We start from the raw sequence: 22710 nt of genomic DNA, 5'->3' as shown, positions 1-22710 counted from the left end.
TTCCCGTGTCCGCGTGGGTTTTCCCCGGGCTCTCCGGTTTCCTCCCACCATCCAAAGACATTCAACATACTTAACAATCAAGCTGGTCTAATTCCTTACGTTCCCTTAGCTACAGCGGCAGGGGAGTTCTGAGATCCACCGAGCTCAGGCTCCCTTCTTGCTCTGCCAACGGGAGGAAGCCCCGGGCTCGAGGAGCCCTTGAGCTCGGGGCTCTCTCCCGGGACAGCATGCCAAATAAGCTTTGTAAATCATCAGCTAAGTGTGAACTCTTGAAACATTTTTAAAATGCGGCTGCAAATATATTCAATTAAAACTTTGTAAAACATGAACTCACCATAACACGTTTTAAGACAGATGAACGATTTGTTCTTATATACACTGCTTGAACAGAAAATTAATTTTTATGTTTCTATAGCTAGAAATTGGTGTAGTTATACTAAACACACCGGGAAACTTGCATTTAATATATTTATTGATATCAACATTCATGGATAAAACAGAACCACAGTTTTCTCAACTATGCACATACAGTTCAGATCAGCACTTGACTTAATGTGTAACAACACTGATTCCCATGATGTACATATAACCAATAGGACTCTTTAACGGTAGAAGAGAAGCACAGCTGACTGAGTGGGTTGTTTAAATGTTTCTTTCAGGTCCAGTGCTGTGAAGTCTCCACACTGCTCAGGCTGGGCAAAAAATCCTCCTCCTCCAATACAATACTGCAAAACACAATCATGTTAGTCTGATTTCATTCTAATATTTATGACTTATTTAAATGTTTCCCCTTATTTTTAAAGCTGATCTAAACTTGTATTATTCTTGATTTTTAAAACCGTCATTTTGGAGCTTTCAGTCAATGAAATCATGGAGTATCTTATCTCATCACAAACTTTTGTTAGAGCACAAAATGCTGGATATACAGATTAAAATTAATTAAGTACCCCCTCCTGAACAGGCATAAAGTCTGTTTAACTTGATCTTTTGTTAGTTTAACATGTATACTGTGAAATTTAACTGATATGTTTGTAATGATACAATAGAATCATAGCAGAGCTCATTAATATTCATGACCATTCCAAATATGGTCAAAACCAAGCTTCTCATATAGAGGTTACTCCTGTGAGTATAAATGAGCATATAAAACCATTTCTGGGTCATTTTTGCACCACTTAACTACGTAGTAAATATTAGAGAACTATTTTAAATAATGAATCAATCCACTTTATAGCAGCTTTAAATTAAGCCAAAAGAAAAAGAAGCAACCACTTACATGTTGAGTGTTGCATCCAGAAGGCTTAATTCCAGAGCACATGGCCATTGCTGACTGATCAGTATTGAACACTCTGAATGTGATGAAGCCAGATTCAAACTCATCTGTAATCAACACAAGCATTTATGCATCATATATACTTCATTCTTATTGTTTTGTGGATTTCCTTAAAGCAAAACAGAGTGCAGTACTTCTAACAGATGGTCCATATAGGTTTGAAGTGGAATCTTTGTCTCCGGTGTCATACACCACTGAACTGCTGGGTCCCATATCACTCTTACACTGTCCTGCTCCAAACCGCACAGGGTATTTCTGTTCAAATCAAAATCACAATACAGAACGTTTTATTTGGGTCACTTGAGTAATAAAGTTTTACTTTATTTTTAATTTCTGAATGATTTTGAACATGGAATTCACATAAGCATAAAGGTGAAACCAAGATTAATCATGGTTATGTGTCAGTTCTCAAAACATTGGCAGAAAACGTGGCAGTATTGTCAGAATAACTTGACATAAAAATATGATTTAATTTAACAATAATTATACAATTCTAAAAATATTAAAATATATAAAGTGTATGAACAGGATCTTAAAAGGCACCTATTCATGAATTAATATAAATATTTTGTGTCTCCAGAAAGTGTCTGTAAAGTTCCAACTCAAAATACCCATCATATTATTTATTATACCTGTTAAATTTGGGAAATTTTAGCTGTTTTGACATTGTAGCTGTTTTTGTTGCCTGTGCCTTTAAAGCTTTTTCTCCCTGCCCACCGTTCCCACGTGTGTGTCAGAGCACAGAATAAGACAGACAAGAATAAAGCAGATCTCCCTTACTACAGTAAAAACTTCATCAACGGTTATTTTTTACAGTTGTTGTGGAGTTAATTCAAGCCTTTCTGCAGCAATGAGTCACACACTCTGTGCTCGCGCACACACACACACACACACACGCGCACACACACACACACACACACACACACACACACACACACACACACACACACACACACACACACACACACACACACACACACACACACAAACACATTTAGTTTTGCACTGTTTTTGCACGGCAAATGTGACAGGATACAAACTGATATCTACAGCTGTATGGATATCCGTTGTGTTAATGTACAAAATAAGCCTGATTTAAGCCCACACAGCAGGATTCAAGTGTCTTCTTTTAAAATGGTACTGACATGCAACTGTGGTGATGAAATGCGTAGGGATTTTACTGTCTTTATTACAAACATGCAGTGTTTTAAAAACGTTTTAAACATGAAAACTCATTGTTGATCACATTTGATGATAATTATAATGCTATAGCGAGCTGAACAGATCTTTTAATCAGGACCAAGCACTATTTTCATCAAACTGTGGGAACCCCTTATCAAACATGACCAAACTCTTCAACTTTACCCTGTTCGGTTATGACTGATTCCCTACCCCTATCTCACAACTTGGATATGGATACTAGTTCTGGTCTCTGAGCTCAGGGTTCTCTCCCGGGACAGCATGCCAAACCTGCTTCCATTGGCCAAACAATATCTAAGTGTGAACTCCTGGATTTCCAAATAAATCTCATTGCATAGAATGTTTTTTTATTATTATTATTTGAGTCAAATAGGGGCTTTTAAATAATTTTTTAAATGACAAAAAATTAATAATGTTATATTATTAATTATTGTTATATGTATCAACAATTTAAATGTTTCAATTTAATGACACATTATTTCATCCATACCATATATTGACAAATTTCTTATTGTTTCTTAAGTATGTGAAACTTTCTTTAGTTCAAAACTGAAGTTATTATGGCAAATATATTTGTATTTCAAAGAAAATACAATTACGGTTGAATTATTAGCCCCCCTGAATTATCCCCCCCCCTGTTTATTTTTTCCCCAATTTTTGTTTAACGGAGATATTTTTTTTAACACGTTTCTAAAAATAATAGTTTTAATAACTCATTTCTAAATACTGATATCCTTTATCTTTGCCATAATGCCAGTAAATAATATTTAAACAGATAATTTTCAAGACACTTCTATACAACTTAAAATTACATTTAAAGGCTTAACTGGGTTAATTAGGTTAACTAGGCAGGTTAGGGTAATTAGACAAGTTATTGTATAATGATGGTTTGTTCTGTAGACTATCGAAAAAATATAGCTTAAAAAGGCTAATAATTTTTACCTTAAAATAGTTTAAAAAAACTAAAAACTGCTTTTATTCTAGCCGAAATAAAACAAATAAGACTTTTTCAAGAAGAACAAATATTATCAGACACACTGTGAAAATTTCCTTGTTGTTAAAAATCATTTAGGAAATATTTAAAAAAAGAAAAAAAAATCAAATGGGGGCTAATAATTCTGACTTCAACTGTATCTGCTTCACTGAATAGATTTTTACCAAACTGAAACATTTGTTTACAACATTTAAGGGAAGTACATTACAAGTAACTGTCATTAAATTAGTTTAAAATAAAATTAATCCTTGAAATGAAATTGAAATAAAATTGAAATGAAATTAAGGGGCACAGAAGTGTGATTGACCTTAAATAAGTGGTAAAGATTTCCTCCATGCTCCTTCAGGAACTGGCTTTCAGTATGGTAGCGCAGGATGGCAGAAGATGTCCACTTTTTCAACTGCTCATTATTGGGAACATGCCACACTGAGACGTCTTGTGCAGAAATGTCATAATATCCAGGATTCTGTAGGATGTGACAGTATTAAACCATCAGATTGACATCAATATCCTCTTAGTATATGGCTGAAGTTCCATGTTCTAATGTACCTTATAGTCATCACTGGTAGAGCCTTCTGCACTGCCAAACGTAGCAGTGTTTGCCCATGATGCTTCTCCTTCAGGCAGGCTTTGGTCATTTCCCTGCTGGCTCGACCAGCGATCGCCGAAAGAACATTTCCCATTGATGTTGTTCTCGTGGACGCTGGCCACAAGAGTCCATCCACCTCCGGCTGTGGTCATGTCACAGAAAGTCTGGTAATATGTGCCGCTCTCTGTTGTCAGGATGTACATGCCATCTGAAGACAAACAACAACCCCAGAGTTCACTTTGTAGAAAAGATACTCAATAAAGAAGTAAAGTACACTCAAAAAATTATTTGTAGAATCAACATAATTTAAAGATGCAGTATGGTTCTTCAGAAGCTATTTTTGTTGTGCTGGTTGAAAGTCTCTTCACATTTTAATAGTAATGATTAAAGTAAATTATCTAAATGTATTTATATGTTTTTTTTTCTTTTTCTTTTGTAAGGTATAAAACTAAAAAATGTTCATACAATTAAATAGAGTTGGCCCAACATCTTTCATAAATCCGATAAGCGAACTGTCTGTCAGCAAATGCAGATTTGAACAACAGCACAGCCTTTTGTACGCAGCTCTGCCGATCGCTGTTTGTGCTGTGCACTCACGAAAGAGATAGAGAGAGAGTGTGCGCGCTCGGTAAAAACATGCTGAATCAAAACTTTTTAAAAACCTGAATCACTATTGGAGTTACCTTTGCACACTGGAGAAAAGATGACACAATGGCAGAAGGATTTCTCTTAGATAGGTAATGTTCTGTTTTAAAACTATTTTAGCTTCACGCAAAGCTGATGTTAGATGTTTTTGTTACAAATGGGTTATGTCTTATTTCTTATATCATTGCAGAAGTGTTCAGCCACTAAAATCTTCCGGTGAAAGATTACTAAGACTATTTTTTTAGTTTCATAAGGGACCTTTTACAGCATCGATGATGTAGATTTTAATTAGTTTAACAACAAAACACAAGTAAATAGCGCTATTCCACCTAGCCTCTCCTTATATTGTTTACCATGCAACTCTAAATATTCACTCTAAAATAGCAAGTCAGTTTGGCTTGCACGCTGCCGGACAAGCACTAGTTGCTTTTAACACATGAGAGGGTTCTTTTGCTGTGCTCGTGTTTAAGGAGGCGTGGCTCTAGACAGCAGGGGAGGGACTGTGATTCGGAGATTTATGCTAAGCCGTTAGCATTGTGGAAGATCACCTACTGGGCCTTTAATTGTAGCACTCATTGTGCATCTAAACAATGTAACTTCTTTGCAGATAATTGAATTAAAATGTTTGTGTTGTGTTTATCTGATTTGATTCATTAATACATACACCCAATGTCAATAAAGCACTTCAACTCAACAGGATTCTTCCTTGTGCATACCACCACCTACCTAAATTCATTTGATTATTTCTTAATTTGGTTTTAAAAAACTAGAATGAATCATTTAACAGAACTAAACTTGTTCCATTTTTTTCCATAGGACCTTCTATAAATATTTTGCAAATAGAGCAAGTGGCTTGTCGACTTTTTTGAGTGTCAATAAAAGAAATCCTTGGATTTGAGCTCATTTGTGCGTTACTGCATTGACATTCATTAAGTGATAGATATTAATCATAGCTGCCTCATGTGTACAGGTGTTTTTTTATAAGTCGCTATCCACTGGAAAAGTAAAAACTGGTCATGAACACTTGACAGCAAGCTGACTGTATATAAATATTTATATCTGTCATAGACTTTTAAGACTAAAGCAAAACACCATAGTGCGAAAACATGAAGTCAGTTAAAGGGATAGTTTACCTAAGACTGAAAATTCAGTCATCATTTACTTATCATTCACTTGTCACAAACCCATTTAAATTTCTTTCCTCTGGTAAACAAAAAAAAAATAAAATAAAAGGAAAAGTTTTTTGAAAGCACAAAAGAAGTTATTTTGAAAAATTCTGAAAACCTGTAACTATTTACTTCCACGGTTTTATTTTTACCATGGAAGTCAATGGTTACATGTTTTTGACATTTTCAATAAAGCTACTTTTGTGTTAAAAACAAAATAAAACAATGCAAAAACAAATATGGTAACTGCGATGCTTTTCATGAGTTGAGTTGAGTTGAGTACCTTTCCATCTACATTATATCCAAGTCTATTGTTAAAATATTTTTGTACTGTCTGATTGAACTTGGATAACTTTTCATTTCTAGCTGATTAAATTCAATCTAAATAGCCATTTGTGTGTATTTAAATTACAAGAAAAAATTACAGAAATTAACTGTGAAATAACAGCCGTGAAATTACAAAAATGTACCCTAAAATAACAGCTGTTAAATTACAGTAATTTACTATAAAATAAAGGCCGTTAAATTACAGAAATTACCTGTAAAATAACGACTGTTAATTTACAGAAATTAACTGTAAAATAACAGCCATTAAATTACAAAAATTGACCATAAAATAACAGTGGTTAAATTACAGAAATTTACCATAAAATAACAGCCATTAAATTATAGAAATTTACCATAAAATAACAGCAGTTAAATTACAGAAATTTACCGTAAAATAACGGACGTTAAAATACAGAAATTTCCTCAAATTTTAATTTCCAGTAAATTTCTGTTTTTAACGTCTGTTATTTTACGTTAAATATCTGTTATTTAACATCTGTTATTTTACAGTAAATTTCTGAATTTGAATGTAACGTCTGTTATTTAACAATAAATTTCTGTTAAAAAAAACATAAAATAATGGATTCACCACCTTTGTATATCTAAAAAGAATTTAAAGATCATGACACACAGGAGCCTAATCCAAAAGGTTACCAAATCTCACTCCATTTTTTACTGTAAAAAAGCTGGGGTGGCAGAAAAAAACATAAAACAAAATTACAGAAATTTATTGTGAAATAACGGCAGTTAAATTAGAGAAATTTATTGTAAAATAACAGCCGTTAAATTACAGAAATTTACCTTAAATTTTATCTTTACCTTTCCTTGTTTTTTATTGTACGGTAAATTTCTGTAATTTAATGTGTGTTATTTTACAATAAATTTCTGTAAAAAATTTTTAAAATAACAGTTTTTTTTTTTTTTACAGTGAGATTAAAGTTAATATCTTGTTGTATTTTTGAGTGGTTGATCAACCATTCAGCACCGAAACCTAACTTTAATCTAAATATTAAATAAATTAAATTCCCACAATACTCACCCTGTGTTGCACCATGATTTTTTTTGATTTGCAGGCAGCTCCGAGCGATGCTCCTCAACCTAGCATGATACTTGCCTAATTCTGGGTTTATGTAGGTGCCGTTGATAATAATTGGCTTTGGAGTGACAGCTCCCATAACACCAAGCACTGTGGGCAACAAGACAGAGATATGACTCTTACATAAATACACTATTCATTTACGTTTATGAGAACTTCAAAAATCCATATTGATAATCATAGTTTACATACTTGTGTGCAAAAGGCACACGAAGACAAACAGGCAGCGCAGCATATTTCTTGTCTACTTTCGATTAAGATAAAGATTGTTGTGTTAATTCTCTTTTCTCTTCAGTCTGACTGTGTGCAGCTTTTATCTCTCATCCAAGCTTGTATTTGGAGTAAAACTAACATGTTGTGCAACACTGGTTCAGTGTGTAATCACTAAATAAACCCAAGGCTGGAAATGCCCATTACTGAAATGCCAGCACACCGTCATCAAGTCTGTTTAATTTTCAGCAACTTATCTTAGTTTGTTGTGGAACATTACATCCATATTTATGTTCTTGCCACACGCTTGACCATAACAGATTACGGGAAAAGGCTTGTATTTGTGAAAGTGATGAATGCATTGGATGGTTTACTATAAACAGGATATCATTTGGCAGAGAAAATGTAATATGGTTATTTTTTCTTATATTACGAAAAAAAAAAGCATTAACTGTTGCTGTATTTTGCATATAACTTGCATATTGACTGATTGTTAGTACCTAAAAAGCACATTTGATTCTGTGTGACTATATTTAACCACAACCTAAACATTACAACTAGCTTATTCATGATCAATGAACAGTAATGAGGAGTTTAATCTTAGTTGCTGGTTAAAATTTCCATTTGCTGTTCACCACTTGCAGATTCACAATGTGCATAAGGATTTAGTTTTCATTATTAAATGACAATCAGTGGTCAATATTGCATTGCACAAGTTTGGCAAACACAGTGTGCCATAAATGACCAAGTAAATACAGTCAAGGCCAATGTCCATGTTACTGTCTGGCCTTTTAAGTCTGTTTTATTTTAGGCATTTCCCTTACTGAAAATCAGTCATTCACTAAAACAGGATCTGAAGTTTCACGTATTTTGAGGAATTTGCCAGAATATCTGGGTATTGTTGCTTGCGAAATATTTGGAAATAATGGATTTGAATTTTGTCAAAATAATAATAATATTTTACTTAAAATATGATAAAAAAATTGAATCACTCATCAACTGTAAGTACTGAACCTACGGGTTTGATGCACTGAGCACCGATTGCCCTTCCTGTGCATCTTCATAACGTTTCCTATAGAAATAATATAAGAATATTTTCCAATCTAATGATAGTTTGTAAAAATGGTGGAGCTAATAAAGAGTGGTTAAATTCTATGAAACCTACAAGTTTACTGTAATTTAATTAAAACCAAAGAATAATCAAATATAATTAGAAATAGAAAATAAATCAGTTTCTAAGTTTATTGTAATAAAACAGTTCATAAACTACAAGACATGATTAATACATCAATAACATAGCCTAACCTAATATTTTGTATCAAAATACAATGTATTTTTAAAATACTGTAAAATAAATTGTAAGAAGTGTACACTTGTGCTTTCTCAGTTATTTTCCGAGGCGGAAGAAAAGACTAGAAAATGTCAATGTCATAGTGACACAGTGAAACATTTTTCAGTGTTTAATAAACTCATTTGCTCATTATCTGTTTTCTTTTAAAGTCTTTAAGTTTGCCTTGAAGTGAAAATAAATTAATTCACGGGGGGAAAAAAATCAATAAATATAGTTCATTTATTCACACAAAGTATATAATTCCTATTATTTACATTAAATTAACGGCTGCACTGGATAGCATGATTAATTTGAACTAGAAAAAACATTCATTCTAAAACACTAAATGTTCTAGAAAAAAAAACTTTCTTAAACATCAACATATTGTTATGACGCCAATTTTTATTTATTTTTATTAAATTAATTAGCAGACTGATTGTACTTCTTAAAAAGTAATGCTTTAATTAATGATCTGCCATATAAAACCTTATAATTCGAAAGGGAAAATGACTTCTTAGAATTAGAAGGTTCTATCTGCATTTACCCTGTTATATTACCCTAATTTTCAAATTTAAGAGAATTTTGATCATTGACAGTTAGACTACATGTAGGGTCTCTGTCATGTTAATGTATAAAAGAGAACTGTTACGCACATACAGTATTGTTTGCTATATGGAATGCAAATCTTTGAAGCTCAATATGTCAAAATCATTTAGAACTAATTACATTGTTATAACATTGTGTTTACATCTGAGATGTAATTACAAACTTTTATCATGTGTGCAATTACTGTATCATTACATTGTAATTACATTGTAGTTACATTTAAGATAATGTAAATGTTTCTTTGTTTATTGCATCTATAGTATTTGGTAGTTTATAGTTGTATACATAAATATACACAGTACACATTTAATTACAAACTTAATTACTATGTTAATAGATTTTAATTACATTGCTATTGCATTGAAATTACATCCAAGATAATATTTATGAACTTAAATGTTTCTTTGTATATTTCATGTACAGTATTTGTGTGCTTATGCATAAATATATACAGGACATATGCAATTACAATGTTTTTTTGGATGTAATTACACTGTCATTACGTTGAAATTACTTTGTAATAAATTGTAATTGCTTTGTTAGAACATTGTAATTACATCTATGACAGTATTGATGTATTACAAACTTATCTTGTGTGCTAATACTGTGTCGTTACATTGTAGTTACTATGCCAATACATTGTACTACATTGCTAATACATCGTAATTACAGCTAAAAATAATAATTATATCCTTGATTTTGAAAGGAATTACATTGTAATTACATTTTAGTTGCATTTAAGATTATATTAATAAATGTAAATGTTTCTTTGTATATTGCATGTACAGTGTTTGGTTATCTATAGGTCTATACGTAAATATACACAATGCAAATAAAAAAGTACAAGCTTTTTTACTATGTCATTACTTTGTAATGACATTGTAATTACATCTAAGATAATATTTATCAACCTAAATGTTTCTTTGTATTGTTCATGTACAGTATTTGTTTATTTAAACACAAATATATGCAGTACATATGCAATTACAAACTTTTATTTTGGATTTACTTACCTTGTCATTACATTATAATTACTTTGCAATAACATTGTTATAACATTGTAATTATATCTATGATAGTATTGTGAATGTGTTTTTGTATATTTCTTGAACAGTATTTGTGTGTTATAGTCATATACATATACACAATATACATGTTATATGTAATTATAAACTTTTATCTTGGGTGAGCTTACTGTGTTGTTATATTGTAACGACATCGTAGTTACATCTAAGATTTAAAAAAATAAGTTTTATACTTGAATATATAAACTTAAATCTTTGTTCATAAACATGTTTGTGTGTGCGCAATTACTGTCATTACATTGTAACTACATATGTCATTACATTTTAATTACATTGTAGTTACATCTAAGATAATATTTTTAAATGTAAATGTTTCATTGTATATCATGTCTACAGTATTTGGTTATTTATAGTTGTATAAGCAAATAAACACAGTGCACATGTAATTACAAACCTAATTGCTATGTCATTACATTATAATTACATTGCTATTATATTGTATTTACATCTAAGATAATATTTTTAAACTTAAACGTTTCTTTGTATATTTCATGTACAGTATTTGTGTATTTATGCGTAAACATACACAGAACATATGTAACTACAATGTTTTATTTTTATTTAATTACATTCATTACATTATGAATGCAATGTAATAACAGTTTTACATTATTGTAACATTGTAATTACATCTGAGATGTAATATGTAAATGCAAACTTTATCTTGTGTGCAATTATTATGTCCTTACATTTTACTTACATTTTAATTACATCTAAGATAATATTTATAAATGTAAATGATTCTTTGTATGTTGCACGTATAGTATTTGGTTATATATAGTCTTATATGTAAATATACACAGTACACATCTAATTACAAACTTTTATCTTGTGCGACAACTACTATGTCATTAAATTGTAAATACTGTGTAGTTACATTGCTATTACATTGTATTTACATTCAAGATAATAACCATAAATATTTCTTTATATTTTTCATTTATTGTATTTGTGTACTTTTACGTAAATAAACGTAGTACATATGTAATTACAACTTTTTTGGATGTAGTTACATTGTCATTACATTATAATTGATATGTAATAACATTTTACATTGTTTTAACATTGTAATTACATCTGAGATTAAGTTTTTTTTAATCCTTTGTGCAATTACTGTGTTGTTACATTGTATTTACTACACCGTTACAATGTAGTTACATATATGTAAATACACACATACATAACTTGTACAAAATATGTAATTACAAACTTACATCTTGGATGTAAATAATTTGTCATTACATTGTAATTACGTTATAGTAACATCCGCGACAATATTTACAATTAAAAATATTTCTTTAAATATTGCTTGAACAGTATTTGGTTATTTCTAGTTGTATACGTAAATATACACAGCACACATTTATTACGAACTTTTCTCTTGTGTGTAATTACTGTGTCTTTACATTTTACATCCTAAATAATATTTATAAACATGTTTCTTTCTATATTTCAAGCACAGTATTTGTGTATTTATTTATAAATATACACAGTACATGTGTATTACAAGCATTGATCTTGTGTGTATTTACTGTGTCGCTACAATGTATTAAACATTTTAAAAGACATTGTAGTTACATCCAAGATGTTTATGAATGTAAATGTTTTGTTGTTTATTGCACATACAGTATTTGGTTATTTATAGCTGTATACGTAAAAATAAACAGTACACATTTTTTACAAACTTAATTACTGTGTTATTACATTGTAATTACATTGCAATTAGACTGTATTTACATTCAAGATAATCCTTATAAACTAAAATGTTTCTTTGTGTATTGCATGTAGAGTATTTATGTATTTAAACATAAATATATGCAGTACATATGTGATTACAATGTTTTTTTTGGATGTAAGTACACTGTCATTACATTACAGTTACTATGTAATAACATTTTACATGCTTGTAACATTGTACTTACATCTGAGAAGTAATATGTAACTACAAACTTTTATCTATTGTGCAAATACTGTCATTAAATTATACTTACAATGTAGTTACATCCAAGATAATATTTATAAACATGTTTCTTTGTATATTGCAAGTACACTATTTGAATATTTATGTGTAAATATACACAGTACATGTGTAATTATAAACATTTAGCTTGTGTGCAGTTGCTGTGTTGTTACATTGTAACTACTATGTCACTACATTTACATTGTTACATCCATAATAATATTTGTAAATGTTTCTTGTATATTGCATGTACATTGTTTGATTATTTGTAGTTGTATACATAAACATACAAAGTACACATTTAATTGCAAACTTATGCTATTACATTGTAATTACATATTTTTTTAATTTATTTTTGTTAAATCAAATGAACTTTAATAGGTTTAACTTACATCAATCATGTAAAAATATTATATAAAATTTAAACAATATAGTCTAAAAACATTTAAAATAATATAAGTTAAACTTTGTATAATTCAAAAAAATTATGCGAAACCTGATTAACTTTAAAAAAAAAAGTTAAAGCAGCTAAAATATATTAGTTTTCATGACTATTTGTCTTTACATTTTTTACAATGTAAGTTAGGTCAAAACTGTGTAAACTTAGTAGCAGTAGTGTCACAGATGCTAGTGTAGAGGGACGGGGAAGGAGGAGCAGATGTCGCAGACGAAATTGAAGAGCTCAAAAGGAGGGTGTAGGTAGTTGTGATTGCAGGAGGATGTAGGTCTTGCAGAGGAAAGTGAAGAGCGATGTGGGGTGGGGGAGATGGGGGGGTTGTGGACGAAAGTGAAGAGGGGTGGGGAAGGGAAGGTGGATGTCGCAAACGAAAGTGAAGATTGCAGGTGGTGGGTGATGGGTGTCGTTGACAAAAGTGAAGAGCGCAGGGAGGGGTTGTTTTGACAGGTGTTGTGGACGAAAGTCAAAGAGAGATGTTGAGGGTGGTGAGATTCAGGGACGAAAGTGAAGAGCACAGGTGGTGGGTGATGGGTGTTCGTGGACAAAAGTGAAGAGGGGAAGGGAAAGGGAGGGCGAATGTTGCAGAAGAAAGTGAAAAACGTAGGTGGTGGGTGATGGTATCGTGAACGAAAGTGAATAATGTAGGGAGAGGGTGTTTGACAGGTGTTGCGGATGAAAGTGAAGCGGGGGAGGGGGTTCACGAACAAAAGTGAGAAGCGTGGGGAGGGGGTGTTAGACAGGTGTGGTGGACGAAAGTTGAGAGGGACAGGGAAGGGGGCGTAGATGTCGCAAACGAAAGTAAAGAGCGCAAGTGTTGGGTGATAGGTGTCATAGACGAAAGTAAAGAGCACCAAGAGGGGGTGTTTGACAGGTGTTGCGGACGAAAGTGAAGAGCATAGGTGGGGTGGGGGGGTTCGTGGACATAAGTAAAGAGTGGCGTAGAAGCGGAGTACTTCGCAGTTGAAGTTCGAGTGTCTTGGGGGGGGGGGGTATTATTATCCTAATAGTAATCTCTGGTGGCCCCAAAACAACATGGGCCCTAAGAATTGTCCTAACCTTTGCCTCCCTAACAGCGCCCCTGCTTAGTAGTAACAGAAATACAGAGTATGAAAATATTTGCATATATATCTTTCTCTGGTGATCTCATATCCTCTCTTGATTCCAGCCCTCTTCACAAAATGAACATTTAGCTCAGCACAGCCACATCCTGCCCTGAATCACACTCCACCTATACAGATCAGCAGCGGGGATTGTGAATCTGTCATGGAGTATCTCTGACAGCGGTGTCTGTCCTCAGGAGGAGCTGACTGACAGTGTTTTTATCAGCTCTGAATCATGTCACCTGTGAAGGGTTTAAGAGGCTGTGCTCTTGTCTGGACAGGATCCTGAACACACAGAGGTACTGAGCTGAGTGCTGCTCTCTCTTCACCTTCCAAGGGGATCGAAAGGTCAGAAGCTGCTTGCAGCAGTGTCCTCAAATAAAACCCCTTAAAGGGATGGTTCACCCAAAAACTAAAGTTACTAAAACAAAATTTATAAAAAAAAATTTATTGAGTTGGCATGTAGATGCAATGCAACTTAAATTCAACAAATGGACCATTAAAATAAAGTGTGACCAACGTAATTATCTAATTTTATACTATCCATGATTTATAATGCATTTGATTACTATAAATGTTTTCTATTTGACTAAAGCAGGCGTAAAGCATACAAAATTAACTGCTCACACTTAATTTTGATGGAATTTATAACAGAAGAAAAAAAATTGAGTGGGAGAGTTCAGCTGACGTGGTTGACGCAGTGGGGTCTGAACACTGTGAACGAATTTAAAAAGAAATGGTAATATGTAAAGGTGCAGGTTAAGAAGAGAACAGCGGCACACCATCAAAGTGTGGACCGAACAGGCAAGGGAACAGGGGATGCTGAACTAACACCCTTTAGTTTAGGAAGAACTGCCTCAATTGTGGGCAACACTTTACTGTCTGGAGTAGTATGTCTGTGGTGGACACAGATGTATTAGAAGAACACTTTGTTAGGGCGGTATAGCAGCACCCCTCTGCTCTTATCAAGGCAGCGCCTCCGGCATTCCAGCTGCCCAATTGCCTACTCTACAACTTGCTGGTCAACAACTTGGTTGTTGAGGGGGTTAACAACCACAGTCTCCTGATATGCAGTTAAATAATTATGCTCGAAAAAAATTAAAAACCAAAAAAACCTAGCTGGAATAATATCTTTAAATACATCACTCACCAAGAAGTCACCCATCGCGCACCCTGCCACCTTGGAGCCTCCTCGCTGTCTCTCTTTCCAAATTTGGACCCAACTCAGCACAGAGCTTCAAGAGAACAGCTCTTGAAAATCTGAAATGGCTAATAAGCCATGTCATCACCGTGGGCCAGAAAATCACTGTGATCCCTAAAAAATGCGTTCCCTTCAGATTTGACCCTTGACAATGTCCTCTAATAAGGCCAACACTCCCATTGCCATAGACTAAGATGTTGTATACATTTGCAATATGTTCTGAATCACATAATTGGTATATATATATATATATATATATATATATATATATATATATATATATATATATATATATATATATATATACATTGTGTCAATTAACCCATTTTATCAATTTACTCTCTTTCTCCTCCAAACTGTCCTGTGATGACAACCATGCATACTAATTTTTATGCATAAATAAATTATATTTAATATTTAATTCTTATCTCCTAGTTAAGTGCATTGTTTTTATGCTGGTATAACGATATTGAAACTGATACCATTGCTATTTTAGATTTAACTTTATTGCCGCCCAAGTTTCTTTACAAATTTTGTGGAACCCACCGTTTTTATAGTGTATTCAGTCTAAAGTTAACTAGGTTAATTAGGTTAACTATGCATGGTAGGGTAAGTTTATAAAAATAAAATGTCTTGAAGGGCTTAAAACATTAACATCAAAAATCTTATATTTATTTATCTAATTACAAACTGATTTTATTCCAGCCAAACTAAACAAAGCATGACTTTCTCCAGAAGAAAAAAATATATAAGAAATACTGTGAACATTTCTGAAAGCTCTGTTAGGCATCATTTGGGAAATATTTGAAGACATGAACATATTATCTGGTTTAAGTACCTTTGCTCAAGGGTTGCCAAAGCAGAATTTTTAATAATAATACTTTGAGAAACCGATCAGACTGAGACTCAATAGAGTCTTTTGTTTGAAATTTAGGAAACAGATACCACAAATTCTGAGCAAAAATCTACAGATGAGAACGTTGAATTAATGATCTAGGCTACAATTACCTGCAGCATCAACATGGAATCAACATTGACATGATTTTATGAAATGTCTATTTTGTACCAATTAAAACACATTGAAGCATATCTCTTTCACTGCCTTTTAAATAACACACACACATGCAAGTACATGCATGCAAACATTTGTGAGTTTTCCAAATGAAAGCACAAAAACAAAAGTCCCAGAATATCCCATATCTGGCTGCCACATTTGCTACACTGAGGTTTTCTTCAACATGGCATATGTGAATTAAATTAACCACAGTCCAGACACATCCATTCAGTGAGTGCGTTTCATGAACCTCGTAGCCCCCACCCTCCCCCGACATCTGGGTTTCCCCTCCCCACCTCCCTTACATCCACCTTCCCTTATCACATTAGGACGAGAGCTCTAAACATCATTGTGCAGCTTAAACAATAGACGGTGACACAGTAAACCAGCCGGCAGAGGTGAACTGCTACTGTTGTTGATGTTTTCGGCAGCCGGGGAGGAAATGGCGAAGACGCACATAAACAGACATTTCACTGGCTTGAGGTCAGTTGGTCTCATCTGAGGGTTAGAAGGAATGCCGAAAAATCTCACAACACATTCCTGACAGACGACAGACACTTATCTCCAGATGGATATGTGAACCAACTATCTGACAAACAAGCACTTTATCTCACAACATGTAGCAACAAAAAATCAGACCTATGTCCTGAAATACCACAGTCATGAATGACAATGAAATGTATACAGAGTTTAAAAATAAATCCAAGTTTTGATGAACTATGTCACAAAGTCTGATTTCAATGAGAGAGAAAGAGCGAGATTATTTAGAATTTTTAGAAAACTTTTTTCTGATTCTGATTGGCCAGTCAACATTCCAAGGTATAATGTAAGGGATCAAGCTTATCCAGACAGGGCTGGATTAAGAACACATTGGGCCCTGGGGCTATAGCAAACCCAAGGGCCCCATTTATTTTCGGCTCGCAGAAGAAACTTTTTTTTCTATTATTATTATTAAATTCCTAATTAATATAATGGTAACACTTTATTGTAATATTCCTCTTGGGAATTAGTCGACTGTCTGCTAATATATCTTTTAATACAGACATTTAACATACATTTAACTGACGATAAGAAACTTTGCAAGTACAGTATCTTTGCCATGATGACAGTAAATAATATTAGACTAGATATTTTTCAAGACACTTCTGTAAAGATTAAAGGGATATTTAAAGGCTTAACTAGGTTGATTAGGTTAACTAGGCAGGTTAGAGTAAACAGGCAAGTTATTGTATAACGATGGTTTGTTCTGTAGACTATCTAAAAAAAAAAACATAGCTTAAAGAGGCTACTTACTTTGACCTTAAAATGTTTTTAAAAAAATAAAAACTGCTTTTACTCTAGCCAAAATAAAATAAATAAGATTTTCTCTAGAAGAAAAAGTATTATCATGAAAAAGTTACTATGAAAAAGTCCTTGCTCAATTAAACATAATTTGGGAAAAATTTAAAAAAGAAAAAAAATGGGGGGCTAATAATTCTGAATTCAACTGTACCTGTCAACTTACACTAACCCTAACACTAACCTTAACCCATCAAAATAAAGTTGTGGACCAAAATAAAGTATAACCAGTTTTTTAAACAGTTTAGGCACAAGCCAAGAGTTTGGTGACGGTGTCTGAGCCTTACGTCATAATTTTTATTCATGGTAATTCCGTATACTGAGATAAAATAGGGAGGCCTATTGCCTAATGACAACTCAAAGTTGTAAGGCAATTTGCTGCAGAGCTTTTTTGAGTTGTTTTACAATTTTAAGTTGAATCAACTTGTTTTAAAGAGTAGATTTTACAAATTTAAGCGTATTGAACAAAAAACAAGTTGACTCCCAAAAAACGAAAGAAACATGTTGTATCAGATAATTTAAATAAGAAACAGAAAATAAACAAACAGAAAATTTCATTTTTTTGAGTGTACTAGAGCACTAGTGTCCTGCATAACAAGTAAAATATTGTCTATTAGCATTATGACAAAGATTACAACTTGACATCAAATGTGTTTATATATTCTGTATTGTTGAAACTGCAAGCTGTTAATTTTTGATACTGGATGATTTGATGGGTGCTGATGTTTGAAAAGTTTTTTTACTATTATTATTATTAAAAATGTTATTTAATGGTCAAAAATGTAATGTATGGTAAAATATAAAACAATCATGTTGTCTAGTCTGGAAACCATGCATATGTAAAGGGTATTTCTCATTTTTAACAAATAGAACTCAAGTTGTAAAGGTTAAAAATATCCGTTCAGATGAAAAGAATAACAGTACTGGGGTTTCACAAGGCTGAGTTAGTTTACCTATTCTTTTTAAACATTTTACAAATAAATGTTCAAGTAAGCATTCACAGAATTTTATTTTTTAATATCCCAATGACACAGCCATACTAAGTTCCACTTAATGAGAATGATGATATTAGAGTTATCTAGCAGTCAGAAATTAGCTGGTTGCTAGGTTGGTGTTATAAAAATAAGCTGAAAATAAATACTAAGAAAACAGAAGAGATGGTGTTTGACCCAAAGTGTATAAGTGACAATTGTCTAGTGGTTGTACACAACCATCGTATTACTCAGTCAGAAACATGTAAGTACTTGGGCATTTACATTGACAGTTCTTTTACATGGAATACACACATAGAGTGGATTTGTTCTCGTTTACACCAGAGATTGTATTTTTTTACAAGGTTACGTCTTTTTGGAGTTAACAAGAAGCTCATGATCTAGTTTTATAAAGCTGTTCTTGAAAGCATTGTTAGATATGGTATCACAGTGTGGTTTGGCAACCCATCTGTACCGTGTAAATCTAAGTTGATGCATCTCTTAAAGACAGGATGAAAAATTGCTGGGCATGATGAATATTTTAATCCTCAAGTTTTATATGAGAATTGTGTCCTCATTCATGTGGAAAGGATTCTGAACGATCCAACTCATTGTTTGATTGCACATTATGAACTGCTTCCCTCTGGTAGGAGAGAGGGAAGAGTCCCAAAGAGTCGGTTGTACCTTAGTACCTGTTTCAGTGGGTTCATTTAACAAGAGTCTATCTTAATTAGCATTATAAATTTTGCAACTACTGTATTTTGTATTATTTTTATTGCTTTTTTAAGGAATGTCTGCAGCAATATGGTGATGCCCATAACACATTTTGTGGCAAAAACAATAAAGATTACTACTACTACTACTACTACTACTTCATGCCTGCACTGTAAAAAAAAAATTATGATAATAGTAATAAAAATCTAGAATCGGTTTGTTTTGACAGCATATGTTTTTATGTCATTGTAACTTACTTAACTTATCATGTTCTAACTCAATTTTGGACATTACGCATGATGTTTCAAGTCAGTTTAACCTAACATAAGTCCAATGAACTCATAAGGTTAATTTGATTTCGCTTAAAAGTTTAAGGCGACCACGGATTTTTTTACAGTGTACCTTTGTGATGTCTGTTCTGTTCTGAATTTCTGTGTCCTTTGTAACTTGCAGAAAAAGAGTGAAGCGGAGAAAGTTAAAGGAAGAAAGCAACAGGAAAATAGAATGCAGGAAACATAAGAGACAAAAGAAACAGGAGAATATGAGTAATCATGGTCTATAGTTGGACCAAGTGGAGTTAATTAGAAAGCAGAGAAAGGATTATGTGTGAAAGCCAAGACTGTTTATTTTAGAGATAGACACCAATCACTTGAGGTGACCTCTGACCCATGACAAACTCATGCACACCAGCTCTCAAAAGTGGAAATACTCCCTAGTGCCCAATCCGTGAGCATCAAATCACACATAAATACACACTCCACGCTTTTGTCCTACTCTTTGCCTTTGAATGAGCGTCCAGTAACACTAGTTGACTATCATGTCCCCATCTCTCTGTTATCATGCCGCTCTGTGTTATCACTCTGGGAAAAGCTTTTATTGGCTGAGAGGTAATGGGATAGTTTATGTTAGCAGACCCCCATGTAGAGGGGAAGTGGGGTCTGCACTTTTCCTCTTTTGCCATCCTCTTTTTATTGGCCTCAAGCCTTCAATAATACATATTATTCTCATGCTTGTACAAGCAAAACCCTTTTGAACAGATCGAAATAATACACTGTAAAAAAACATGATCAATTAGTCTTGACAGTTAATCACATTCTAATTTAATTTTATGATATTTTATAATATTTTATAAAATTTTATAATATAATTTAATAATAAGTTACACAAGTTGTTTTAAGTCAGTTTAACATAATATAAGTTTAGTGGACTCATACGGTTTATCTGATTCAGCTTAAAAATTTATAGCAACCAGGATTTTTTACAGTGTACATTTATATGTAAAGAATAACCCATTTCAGTTCTTTGATATTACTTACACAACTAACACTGAACAATTTTTTTTTTTTTTACATTTATTAATCTAGATTGATGCTTATTTTGAATATACTAATCTTGGTTGTTAATACATGTTGGTTAATATTCCTTTAATGCTAACATTTATAGTTTCAAATAGTAAAAACGTACAGTTGAAGACAAAATAATTAGCCCTCTTGTGAAATTTGTGTTCTCTTTCAAATATTTCCCAAGATATGTTTAAAAGATCATGGAAATTTCCAGTTATGTTTTTCTTCAGAATAAAGTTTTATTACTTTAGTTTGGCTGCAATCTAAAATATATTGTTAGGAAATACTTTAGAAATAGGAAATTATTTAAGAAACTAGTTATAGTTTCTTATAGTATTCTAACTATTGTAGAAACATAAGCGATGTCGACTAATATGGCATCAAACAATGTCTAATGTAAAACATCAACATGGATGATGGCATCGTCATTGTAGGTGGCGGTGAATTAATTATTATGATTAATTCATTCATTCATAACAAATTAATTATTTGTATCCTACCGTTTTACCTACCTGACCCGCATGGTCTTCATTTTACCCATAACCAAATCATAAATAAATAAATAAAGACAAGTTACACACAAATTACCACCTGTCAATCACTTTTTCCACGGGACTCTGGCATGAATAGGCAGAGTGATCTGTGTCGTTATATTGACGTAGACAAACTTGGTTGGTAAAAAAGATGAACAACCAACAGGAACCAACCAACATTATCTGTGGTTTTTGCTAAAATTACTAAGTACAAGCGCAAAAGACTGAAGTGGTGTACTGACGCTGTGACACATTACCTGATAGATTTAAAAGACTGAAGAGTCGTTAGATAGGGAAAAGTTTAACTAAATATCACATTTAACAACTGTAGTGGGACATGATCCAGCGGTACATCCTTGATAGGCTGTCCCACATGCACTCTTTTTTTTTTTTTTTTTGAGCACTGCTCTCTGGGGTTTTGTGCTCAAAGCACCTGCTGACTGCTGGCACTTTCAGCTCTATAGTGTGGAAGGAGGGCTTTTCAGAAATGCTAGGTAAAATGCCAGTGTGGATGTGGAATGTTTTTGTTCTAAAATGCCATTTTAAAAATGCCATTTCAAAATCCTCAGACATATTAGTAAAAATGGAGCCTAAGTGTGTATTTTTCTATCAGCCATCGGCGATGGACTATGGCAACTTCTATCGACCCAACTATAGCACATATTTTCAATTCACATAATTATTGTTTCAGAACACAATAAGATCAACACAGTAAGATCTTGTTTCAACTCAGTACTTTTTTAACAGTTCATTTAGTAGTAAACAATACAAGATACAGATTTCAAATTACTATTTGTGCTCAATTAGTGTTACTGGGCTGTAAAACTGTACACCGCCATTACAGCAAATGTTACACATGTGTAGACATTCATTCATTCATTTTCTTTTCGGCTTAGTCTCTTTATTAATCTGGGGTCGCCACAGCGGAATGAACCACCAACTTATCCAACAGATGTTTTACGCAGTGGATGCCCTTCCATACAATGACATACAATACACTTTCATATTTTCCATATATTTTATTTGGATTATGTTATATGCAACATATATATATAAAAAATGTTTAAAAAAAAGTGTAAAAAAGTGTTTGCCCCTTTACTAATTTCTTAGTTTTTTGCATGTTTGTTACACTTTACAGTAATGTGTGTGTACATGCCTATTTGTAATTCTAAAATGTGTAATTCCAGTGTATACAAATATCAAGTTTTGCTATAATTTGAAATAGGTTGTGTGTATGACATATTTTGTTTATGTGAAATCCAACTATGAACTTGTATATCATATATATAATTTGCATGCATCATATTTTTTACATCGGCTCCAGTTTCCCCCACAGTCCAAAGACATGCAGTATAAGTAAATTGGGTAAGCTAAATTGGCCGTAATATATGTATGTGAATGAGTGTGTATAAAGCCTTGTACTGTTATTTTAATTTAACTTTGCAGGTTCTACCTACT

At 32.8% G+C, this 22710-nt stretch overlaps 1 protein-coding gene across 1 annotated transcript; it reads right to left on the bottom strand.

The window, feature by feature from the left end:
* Positions 1-454: 454 nt before the first annotated feature.
* Positions 455-7667, bottom strand: itln3 (intelectin 3). The gene is made up of 7 exons (NM_001159584.2): positions 7543-7667; positions 7294-7440; positions 4077-4324; positions 3835-3993; positions 1468-1588; positions 1277-1380; positions 455-725 (listed from the first exon to the last, which is right to left on the bottom strand). Exons 1-7 carry the CDS (start codon positions 7583-7585, stop codon positions 603-605), a joined length of 945 nt encoding a protein of 314 aa, NP_001153056.2. The 5' UTR covers positions 7586-7667; the 3' UTR covers positions 455-602.
* Positions 7668-22710: the final 15043 nt, after the last annotated feature.

This window comes from Danio rerio, chromosome 14 (assembly GCF_052040795.2).
Source record: "Danio rerio strain M-AB ecotype USA chromosome 14, GRCz13ab, whole genome shotgun sequence".
Classification (NCBI taxonomy): domain Eukaryota; kingdom Metazoa; phylum Chordata; class Actinopteri; order Cypriniformes; family Danionidae; genus Danio; species Danio rerio.
This window is presented reverse-complemented; position numbering and strand designations above follow the sequence as displayed.